The 11484-nt window shown below is 41.6% G+C and overlaps 1 protein-coding gene across 1 annotated transcript; it reads left to right on the forward strand.

Annotated features, from left to right (window-relative positions):
• Nucleotides 1-5150: 5150 nt before the first annotated feature.
• LOC135122314 (uncharacterized) lies at nt 5151-10487 on the forward strand. Its single transcript, XM_064046512.1, has 3 exons — nt 5151-8870; nt 8912-10248; nt 10349-10487. Exons 1-3 carry the CDS (start codon nt 5151-5153, stop codon nt 10485-10487), a joined length of 5196 nt encoding a protein of 1731 aa, XP_063902582.1.
• The last annotated feature ends 997 nt before the right edge of the window (nt 10488-11484 follow it).

The following is an 11484-nucleotide window of genomic DNA, read 5'->3' on the forward strand; positions in this document are numbered from 1 at the left end:
ACCATCAAAAAACGTTGAAATATAGTTCAAATTCAATAAAAATCGACAAAAATACAGTTTCTAGCTAAAATTTGATTGTTTCGTTGCACTTTCCGAGACCGTAGGATATCTGAGTGGCTTAAAAGTACAAGAAAACACTTCAAAAGTGACGTTTCTGAAGAATTTTAACAGTTTTCTTGTATCTACGAACGCCAGAATGCATAAAATTGAACTAAACGCCTCCTTTTCCTATTCTGAGTCGATTCTGCATGCTTTAAGTGTGTTTGGTGGCTCAGAACCATAAAAAAACGTTGAAATATAGTTCAAATTCAATAAAAATCGACAAAAATACAGTTTCTAACTAAAATTTGATGGTTTCGTTGCACTTTCCGAGCCCGTAGGGTATCTGAGTGGCTTAAAAGTTCAAGAAAACACTTCAAAAGTGACGTTTCTGAAGACTTTTAACAGTTTTCTTGTATCTACGAACGCCAGAATGCATAAAATTGACCTAAACGTCTCCTTTTCCTATTCTGAGTCGATTCTGCATGCTTTAAGTGTGTTTGGTGACTCAGAACCATCAAAAAACGTTGAAATATAGTTCAAATTCAATAAAAATCGACAAAAATACAGTTTCTAGCTAAAATTTGATGGTTTCGTTGCACTTTCCGAGCCCGTAGGGTATCTGAGTGGCTTAAAAGTACAAGAAAACACTTCAAAAGTGACGTTTATGAAGAATTTTAACAGTTTTCTTGTATCTACGAACGCCAGAATGCATAAAATTGACCTAAACGTCTCCTTTTCCTATTCTGAGTCGATTCTGCATGCTTTAAGTGTGTTTGGTGGCTCAGAACCATCAAAAAACGTTGAAATATAGTTCAAATTCAATAAAAATCGACAAAAATACAGTTTCTAGCTAAAATTTGATGGTTTCGTTGCACTTTCCGAGCCCGTAGGGTATCTGAGTGGCTTAAAAGTACAAGAAAACACTTCAAAAGTGAAGTTTCTGAAGAATTTTAACAGTTTTCTTGTATCTACGAACGCCAGAATGCATAAAATTGACCTAAACGTCTCCTTTTCCTATTCTGAGTCGATTCTGCATGCTTTAAGTGTGTTTGGTGGCTCAGAACCATCAAAAAACGTTGAAATATAGTTCAAATTCAATAAAAATCGACAAAAATACAGTTTCTAGCTAAAATTTGATGGTTTCGTTGCACTTTCCGAGCCCGTAGGGTATCTGAGTGGCTTAAAAGTACAAGAAAACACTTCAAAAGTGACGTTTCTGAAGAATTTTAACAGTTTTCTTGTATCTACGAACGCCAGAATGCAAAAATTGACCTAAACGTCTCCTTTTCCTATTCTGAGTCGATTCTGCATGCTTTGAGTGTGTTTGGTGGCTCAGAACCATCAAAAAACGTTGAAATATAGTTCAAATTCAATAAAAATCGACAAAAATACAGTTTCTAGCTAAAATTTGATGGTTTCCTTGCACTTTCCGAGCCCGTAGGGTATCTGAGTGGCTTAAAAGTACAAGAAAACACTTCAAAAGTGACGTTTCTGAAGAATTTTAACAGTTTTCTTGTATCTACGAACGCCAGAATGCATAAAGTTGACCTAAACGTCTCCTTTTCCTATTCTGAGTCGATTCTGCATGCTTTAAGTGTGTTTGGTGGCTCAGAACCATCAAAAAACGTTGAAATATAGTTCAAATTCAATAAAAATCGACAAAAATACAGTTTCTAGCTAAAATTTGATGGTTTCGTTGCACTTTCCGAGCCCGTCGGGTTTCTGAGTGGCTTAAAAGTACAAGAAAACACTTCAAAAGTGACGTTTCTGAAGAATTTTAACAGTTTTCTTGTATCTACGATAGCCAGAATGCATAAAATTGACCTAAACGTCTCCTTTTCCTATTCTGAGTCGATTCTGCATGCTTTAAGTGTGTTTGGTGGCTCAGAACCATCAAAAAACGTTGAAATATAGTTCAAATTCAATAAAAATCGACAAAAATACAGTTTCTAGCTAAAATTTGATGGTTTCGTTGCACTTTCCGAGCCCGTAGGGTATCTGAGTGGCTTAAAAGTACAAGAAAACACTTCAAAAGTGACGTTTCTGAAGAATTTTAACAGTTTTCTTGTATCTACGAACGCCAGAATGCATAAAATTGACCTAAACGTCTCCTTTTCCTATTCTGAGTCGATTCTGCATGCTTTAAGTGTGTTTGGTGGCTCAGAACCATCAAAAAACGTTGAAATATAGTTCAAATTCAATAAAAATCGACAAAAATACAGTTTCTAGCTAAAATTTGATGGTTTCGTTGCACTTTCCGAGCCCGTAGGGTATCTGAGTGGCTTAAAAGTACAAGAAAACACTTCAAAAGTGACGTTTCTGAAGAATTTTAACAGTTTTCTTGTATCTACGAACGCCAGAATGCATAAAATTGACCTAAACGTCTCCTTTTCCTATTCTGAGTCGATTCTGCATGCTTTGAGTGTGTTTGGTGGCTCAGAACCATCAAAAAACGTTGAAATATAGTTCAAATTCAATAAAAATCGACAAAAATACAGTTTCTAGCTAAAATTTGATGGTTTCGTTGCACTTTCCGAGCCCGTAGGGTATCTGAGTGGCTTAAAAGTACAAGAAAACACTTCAAAAGTGACGTTTCTGAAGAATTTTAACAGTTTTCTTGTATCTACGAACGCCAGAATGCATAAAATTGACCTAAACGTCTCCTTTTCCTATTCTGAGTCGATTCTGCATGCTTTAAGTGTGTTTGGTGGCTCAGAACCATCAAAAAACGTTGAAATATAGTTCAAATTCAATAAAAATCGACAAAAATACAGTTTCTAGCTAAAATTTGATGGTTTCGTTGCACTTTCCGAGCCCGTAGGGTATCTGAGTGGCTTAAAAGTACAAGAAAACACTTCAAAAGTGACGTTTCTGAAGAATTTTAACAGTTTTCTTGTATCTACGAACGCCAGAATGCATAAAATTGACCTAAACGTCTCCTTTTCCTATTCTGAGTCGATTCTGCATGCTTTAAGTGTGTTTGGTGGCTCAGAACCATCAAAAAACGTTGAAATATAGTTCAAATTCAATAAAAATCGACAAAAATACAGTTTCTAGCTAAAATTTGATGGTTTCGTTGCACTTTCCGTGCCCGTAGGGTATCTGAGTGGCTTAAAAGTACAAGAAAACACTTCAAAAGTGACGTTTCTGAAGAATTTTAACAGTTTTCTTGTATCTATGAACGCCAGAATGCATAAACTTGACCTAAACGTCTCCTTTTCCTATTCTGAGTCGATTCTGCATGCTTTAAGTGTGTTTGGTGGCTCAGAACCATCAAAAAACGTTGAAATATAGTTCAAATTCAATAAAAATCGACAAAAATACAGTTTCTAGCTAAAATTTGATGGTTTCGTTGCACTTTCCGAGCCCGTAGGGTATCTGAGTGGCTTAAAAGTACAAGAAAACACTTCAAAAGTGACGTTTCTGAAGAATTTTAACAGTTTTCTTGTATCTACGAACGCCAGAATGCATAAAATTGACCTAAACGTCTCCTTTTCCTATTCTGAGTCGATTCTGCATGCTTTAAGTGTGTTTGGTGGCTCAGAAGCATCAAAAAACTTTGAAATATAGTTCAAATTCAATAAAAATCGACAAAAATACAGTTTCTAGCTAAAATTTGATGGTTTCGTTGCACTTTCCGAGCCCGTAGGGTATCTGAGTGGCTTAAAAGTACAAGAAAACACTTCAAAAGTGACGTTTCTGAAGAATTTTAACAGTTTTCTTGTATCTACGAACGCCAGAATGCATAAAATTGACCTAAACGTCTCCTTTTCCTATTCTGAGTCGATTCTGCATGCTTTAAGTGTGTTTGGTGGCTCAGAACCATCAAAAAACTTTGAAATATAGTTCAAATTCAATAAAAATCGACAAAAATACAGTTTCTAGCTAAAATTTGATGGTTTCGTTGCACTTTCCGAGCCCGTAGGGTATCTGAGTGGCTTAAAAGTACAAGAAAACACTTCAAAAGTGACGTTTCTGAAGAATTTTAACAGTTTTCTTGTATCTACGAACGCCAGAATGCATAAAATTTACCTAAACGTCTCCTTTTCCTATTCTGAGTCGATTCTGCATGCTTTAAGTGTGTTTGGTGGCTCAGAACCATCAAAAAACGTTGAAATATAGTTCAAATTCAATAAAAATGACAAAAATACAGTTTCTAGCTAAAATTTGGTGTTTTCGTTGCACTTTCCGAGCCCGTAGGGTATCTGAGTGGCATAAAAGTACAAGAAAACACTTCAAAAGTGCCGTTTCTGAAGAATTTTAACAGTTTTCTTGTATCTACGAACGCCAGAATGCATAAAATTGACCTAAACGTCTCCTTTTCCTATTCTGAGTCGATTCTGTATGCTTTAAGTGTGTTTGGTGGCTCAGAACCATCAAAAAACGTTGAAATATAGTTCAAATTCAATAAAAATCGACAAAAATACAGTTTCTAGCTGTCTCGTCCCCAACACAATCTTTATTTAGTTTTAGTTTAATTTGTATCGCTTGGTGCAGTACTGCGCCCGCAACCCTCGCTACACTGGTGGCCGATCTATTGCGGCCCTTTTTTCCTTTTGGTGTCCGCTTGAGTAGCAACGAGTCGAGTGGACTGAACGCGCATTGTGAAGTCGTAGTCGTACCGGCAGCGACATAACCCGCCATCTTGTAGTTGATCCCGCTTTATGATTCCCGCTATTGTTATCACCCCGCTATTGTAGTACCCGCTCTTATTATAACCCCGCTATTGTAGTACCCGCTCTTATTATAACCCCGCTATTGTTGTACCCGCTATTGTTCTAACCCGCCATTGTTGTACCCGCTATTGTACCCGCTATTGTACCCGCTATTTTACCCGCTACCGCTATAACCCGCGTCAGGGCAGAACCCTATTCCGCGCACCCCCATGCCGAGTGCTTCCTCCAGAAGCACCCCAGCCATCACCTCCAGGCCAATCTCACTTCGAACGCACAGCTCGGAAAGTCCAACTCATCTCACTCTGGTAAGCTACATATACATTTTATGGTCCTTCGAGTTAGCCGGATTAGCGAGGGTTGTGTTAGAAGTGATTAGGTTTTTGCGCGTTGGTTTTTCTGCTAATCTGACATTGTCGGGTTTGTATTTGAATCATGGCCAATTCGGAAAAAATTAAAAAGCAGCAATTGCTCAGACAAACCCCTTACAATAGGGTAGTCGAAATGAATACCTTAGCAAAACAGGCCGAACATAACCTAGATGACCGTGATAGCTTCGCAGTAGCAATCGGTGATCTTGAAAAACTGTGCGCGGATTTTTATCGTTATCACAACGCTATCATCGGCTTGATTAACGCAGAGGAATTTAATGGGGAAGATGATATTCGAAAAGTCTTCGACTCCATGGTTCTAGCGATTAAGACCATTCATTTTAAAGTTCAAAAGGCAGCCGAGACCAGTGAGCCCCCTTCGGTTGCTTCCCCCCTTAAATCTAATATCAAGTTACCCAAAGTGGAATTACCTAGCTTTTCTGGGGATATTACGACATTTGTGCCGTTCATGGACATGTTTAATAATCTCATTCATAAATCGAGCGATTTAACCGCCGTAGAAAAATTTAATTATTTGCTTTCCGCGTTGAAAGGAGAAGCTAGAGCGCTAATAGAAAATCTACCAGTCACGGATAATAATTATTTAACAGCATACTCCGAACTCCATAATCGTTACAAAAATGATAGACAAATATTGCAAGCCCATTGGATTGCGATTGTTAACGCACCCAAGATTCATTCGGAGCATCCGCAGGAGTTGCGAACACTTATAGACACGTTCTCAACTCATTTGAAAGCTATTCGTAATTTTACCCTTCCTATAGATCTAGCGGATTTTTTATTATTCAATGTAATGCATCAAAAGCTAGACTCGTCATTGATAACGCGATTCGAACTTCACCACAATTCGAAAGAAATTCCCACTTATCATAAACTGTATCAGTTTTTAGAACACCAATGGAGCGCGTTAGGCAATTCCATCCCAGTTAAACCTCAACAGAAAAAGTTCGGTCCACATAAGCCTTTTACGCCACAACCGCGATTTACCACGTCTTTAGTGGCGAAGTCAGAGTCTGTAAAGTGTCCTGTTTGTACCTCGCCTCATTTAATCTACAAATGTCTGGAGTTTCTCGGGAAATCTCCCCGTGAACGCTACGCCATTTCTAAGTCGAAACACTTGTGCCTCAATTGTCTTAGTAATTGTCATGTGAGTAAGGCGTGTCAGTCTACTCACAGTTGTCGTCACTGCGGTAAGAGGCATCATAGTCTATTACATTTCGAAGCGTTTCCGAGCGGCGATGGTCAGGTGCCGAATTCTGCGGAAGCTACCTCCATCAAACCAATGAGTGGAGTTGGATTTGCATCGCCAGCAATGGGAGTTTTATTGGCTACCGCTTTAATAGAAGTTCGCGATAACGGCGGAAATTCTAAGGTTCTTAGAGCGCTGCTGGACTGTGGCTCACAAAGTTCCTTCATTTCGCAACAAGCCTTTCATTTGCTAGGTCTGTCTAGACGACATACTTCAGGTCTGGTGCAAGGTTTGGGTCAAGTAGTTACGGCAGCCAATTTAGGTTCAGTGATAATAACGTTTCGACCGGTAGGCCAGTTAAGGCCCACTTTCAAGGTAAATGCGCTAATTTTACCCAAGATCTGTGATGACTTGCCCTGTGTGTCTCTTTCGGCCGAACATTGGTCTCATTTTCGTGCCAAGCTACCGCTCGCAGATCCTTCCTGTGTCTCTCGTGCAGGTATCGATATGCTTCTAGGAGCGGATGTCTATTCACAATTGCTTAGTGGAGAGGTGGTTAAGGGTCAGAAGGGAGAACCAGATGCGCTAGGGACAGCCTTGGGCTATGTATTAGTAGGGCAACATACCGCTAGTACTGCTAATACGAATCTTCATTCCTTTATTACCACGGTTAACACATGTTGCGATTTAGAAAGATCTATTCAGAAATTGTGGGAAGTGGAAGCAGTTCCTCGCTTACAGACTTTGTCTCCAGATGAGGAACTCTGCGAGGACATTTACAATAAAACTTACACTCGCACCGACAAAGGTCGGTTCGTCGTATCTCTACCGTTTCGCGATACCCCGCCCACTTTCGAAGACAGCCGGTCAATCGCAATCAATCGGTTCCTTCATCTGGAGGCCAAACTGTTAAAGCAACCGCAGTTGTATGCGCAGTATTCTAAGTTCATGCAAGAATATTTAGAGTTTAATCATATGGAACCTGTTCTTCCTCCGGATGACACCATTGCCACTTATTATATCCCACACCATTGTGTACTTAAGCCAGCCAGTTTAAGCACAAAGCTGCGCGTTGTGTTCAACGCGTCCGCACGATCCTCTAATCAAACCTCCTTAAATGAGCATCTTCTTATCGGTCCCAAACTTCAAAGGGATATTTGCACTATCTTATTGAATTTTCGCCTCCATACGTACGTCTTGACTGCCGACATCAAAATGATGTATCGCCAAATCTTAATCAATCCGGTTCAGTGCAATTTTCAGAGGATTATCTGGCGTTTTACTCCTGAACAACCCATTCAGGATTATCGTTTAAAAACTCTAACGTATGGAACCTCGCCCGCTCCCTATCTGGCCATTCGTACTCTGTTAAAATTGAGCGAGCAGGATGGTTCGTCGTTTCCATTAGCCGCTGCCGCCCTCCAGACGGACACCTACATGGACGATATTGTTACTGGTAACAATTCTTATCAACAGACTTTAAAGTTGAAAGATGAACTTATTGCACTCCTTAAGGGTGGAGGATTTGAACTTCGCAAATGGGCTACCAATGATAGTTCGCTTGTCTCTGACCTACCTCCGTCTCATGTTTGTCTTGATGCCATTAATATACGGGAGGAAGATCGTAATGACACTCTTAGAATCTTGGGATTGCAGTGGAATCCCGTATCCGACGCTTTCAAATTTACAGTTCATATTCTTCCCGGCAACTGCACTAAACGCCATCTTTTATCCAGTCTCGCACGCATTTTTGATCCTCTTGGCATATTGACTCCGCTTACTTTTTTCATAAAACATTTAATTCAACGCATCTGGACTCTCAAGTTAGCTTGGGACGACGCACCGCCGAATGATATTTTGCGCGCTTGGAATATCTTCGCTAGGGATCTTTCCGTTCTAAACGATTTTTCGTTACCGCGCCGCCTCCTTTGCGATAATTTCCTCTCGTGTGAAATTCATGGTTTCGCTGACAGCTCCGAGAAGGGCTATGCCGCCGTAGTTTATTTGGTTTTTAGGTTCGCCTCGCTTGAACCACGCACGCAGTTTGTTTGTGCTAAATCTAAAGTAGCACCGCTCAAGAAGATTACGATTCCAAGGCTGGAACTTTCTGCCGCAGTATTGCTAACACGGCTCCTCAATCTGGTTTGCCGAGTTTACAAAGACAAAATTCCTTTTAATCGCCTATGTGCTTGGACAGACTCCCAGATAGTTCTAGCTTGGATCAAATCTTCGCCGCATCGTTGGAAGACATTTGTCTCCAATCGCGTATCATTTATTCAAGAGCATCTGCCCTCCTCGTCGTGGTACTATGTTCCTTCCGGTCAGAATCCAGCTGATCTTGGGTCTAGAGGGGCATACCCTCAGGAGTTACTGGTTAGTTCCCTATGGTGGGCGGGACCCCCTTTTTTGAAGTCCGGCACGCCTCTCAATAATAATCTGACGCCTTCTGTCCCTGTCTCCATTCAGGACGAAGAACGCACGCAATCGTGTAATGCGATAGTGACCACCTCTTTATTGGACGACTTAGTCAATACGCACTCATCTCTGCCGAAGATTATTCGCATTCTTTGTTATGTACGCCGATTTATTCGTGGAATGACTAGACCTACAAAAAGCGCCCCCCCGTATATTCGGAATGGTCCGAAGCCTTGATGACGGTGGTCCGACACATACAAGCTTTCCATTTCTCTAGGGAAATTGACTTCCTTAATCGTGGAAAACCGCTACCGAAGGGTTTTCAAAATCTCTCCCCTTTCTTAGACGATCAAAAGATTCTTCGAGTCGGCGGTAGATTACGACAGGCTCCGTTACCCTACTCGAAACGCTTTCCCGCTTTGTTACCGTCTGGGCATCGTTTCACCTCTATGCTCATAGAATACACCCATCGCAAATATTTTCACGCTGGACATCAGACGGTTCATTACCTTATCGGTAACCAATTTTGGATTATGTCCGCCAAACGCGCGATAAGACGGGTGCTGTCTAAGTGTCTAAGATGTTTCCGTACCCAACCGGTATCCACTCAACCACGCATGGGGGATTTGCCTCCTTCTCGGTTTTCTAAAATTAAACCATTTTTACGAGTTGGGGTGGACTACGCCGGCCCCTTTTCTATTACCATGGCCAAAACGCGCGGTGCTAAAACGCTGAAAGCGTATTTATGTCTATTCATATGCTTTGCGACGAAAGCTCTACACTTAGAGCTCGCCTCAGATTTAACCGCCGACGCCTTCCTAGCGGCGTTACGACGCTTTCTTGCGCGGCGAGGGAGATGCCAGCATGTCTATTCCGATTGTGGTACTAATTTTGTTAGTGCCCACAAACAATTAGATCAATATATGCGCGAAGCTGTACAATCGGAACAGATTCATTGGCATTTCAATCCGCCATCAGCTCCACACTTTGGTGGTTTGTGGGAGGCCGGCGTCAAATCGGTAAAGACCCACCTAGTCCGTGTCATAGGCCACCAAATCTTAACCTACGAAGAGCTCTTAACTTTAGTCTCTCAAGTCGAAGCAATGCTGAATTCCCGTCCGCTTCATCCTGTAAGCAGCGACCCAAACGACTTGACCGCACTGACTCCCGGCCATTTTCTTCCGTTTGCCCCTTTAATTGCACTCCCAGAACCGGACCTTGAAGACGTGCCGGTGAACCGCCTAACTCGCTGGCAGCTAGTTCAAAGCTTTGTCAAATGTATTTGGTCGCGATGGAGTCCCGAATATACATTGCATCAGCGGTCGAAATGGTCTTCCGAGAAACCTAATTCTATCGAGGTCGGATCCCTCGTCCTTATCAAAAACGAGGTGATACCCCCTCTGCAGTGGCGTCTCGCCCGAGTCCTACTTCTCCATCCGGGACAAGATGGCATAGTTCGGGTTGTCACCTTGAAAACCGCCGGTGGAGTCCTAAAGCGCCCAGTGGCCAAACTTTGTCCACTCCCTGCAACTTTACAGTAAAAAAAAACCCTTTTTGTTTTTTTTTGGTGGGCGGAATGTCTCGTCCCCAACACAATCTTTATTTAGTTTTAGTTTAATTTGTATCGCTTGGTGCAGTACTGCGCCCGCAACCCTCGCTACACTGGTGGCCGATCTATTGCGGCCCTTTTTTCCTTTTGGTGTCCGCTTGAGTAGCAACGAGTCGAGTGGACTGAACGCGCATTGTGAAGTCGTAGTCGTACCGGCAGCGACATAACCCGCCATCTTGTAGTTGATCCCGCTTTATGATTCCCGCTATTGTTATCACCCCGCTATTGTAGTACCCGCTCTTATTATAACCCCGCTATTGTTGTACCCGCTATTGTTCTAACCCGCCATTGTTGTACCCGCTATTGTACCCGCTATTGTACCCGCTATTTTACCCGCTACCGCTATAACCCGCGTCAGGGCAGAACCCTATTCCGCGCACCCCCATGCCGAGTGCTTCCTCCAGAAGCACCCCAGCCATCACCTCCAGGCCAATCTCACTTCGAACGCACAGCTCGGAAAGTCCAACTCATCTCACTCTGGTAAGCTACACTAGCTAAAATTTGATGGTTTCGTTGCACTTTCCGAGCCCGTGGGGTATCTGAGTGGCTTAAAAGTACAAGAAAACACTTCAAAAGTGACGTTACTGAAGAATTTTAACAGTTTTCTTGTATCTACGATAGCCAGAATGCATAAAATTGACCTAAACGTCTCCTTTTCCTATTCTGAGTCGATTCTGCATGCTTTAAGTGTGTTTGGTGGCTCAGAACCATCAAAAAACGTTGAAATATAGTTCAAATTCAATAAAAATCGACAAAAATACAGTTTCTAGCTAAAATTTGATGGTTTCGTTGCACTTTCCGAGCCCGTAGGGTATCTGAGTGGCTTAAAAGTACGAGAAAACACTTCAAAAGTGACGTTTCTGAAGAATTTTAACAGTTTTCTTGTATCTACGAACGCCAGATGCATAAATTTGACCTAAACGTCTCCTTTTCCTATTCTGAGTCGATTCTGCATGCTTTAAGTGTGTTTGGTGGCTCAGAACCATCAAAAAACGTTGAAATATAGTTCAAATTCAATAAAAATCGACAAAAATACAGTTTCTAGCTAAAATTTGATGGTTTCGTTGCACTTTCCGAGCCCGTAGGGTATCTGAGTGGCTTAAAAGTACAAGAAAACACTTCAAAAGTGACGTTTCTGAAGAATTTTAACAGTTTTCTTGTATC

This window comes from Zophobas morio, unplaced genomic scaffold (assembly GCF_036711695.1).
Source record: "Zophobas morio isolate AGI-343-1 ecotype UQ-CSIRO unplaced genomic scaffold, CSIRO_AGI_Zmor_V1 ptg001079l, whole genome shotgun sequence".
Lineage (NCBI taxonomy): Eukaryota > Metazoa > Arthropoda > Insecta > Coleoptera > Tenebrionidae > Zophobas > Zophobas morio.

Bases quoted from the DNA above. Each gene is read 5' to 3' on its own strand.
- LOC135122314 (XM_064046512.1), top strand. From the start codon at position 5,151: ATGGCCAATTCGGAAAAAATTAAAAAGCAGCAATTGCTCAGACAAACC. The intron at 8,871-8,911 runs GTACGCCGATTT...ACCTACAAAAAG, and splicing joins TTATTCGCATTCTTTGTTAT to CGCCCCCCCGTATATTCGGA. The intron at 10,249-10,348 runs GTAAAAAAAAAC...CGCTTGGTGCAG, and splicing joins CCACTCCCTGCAACTTTACA to TACTGCGCCCGCAACCCTCG.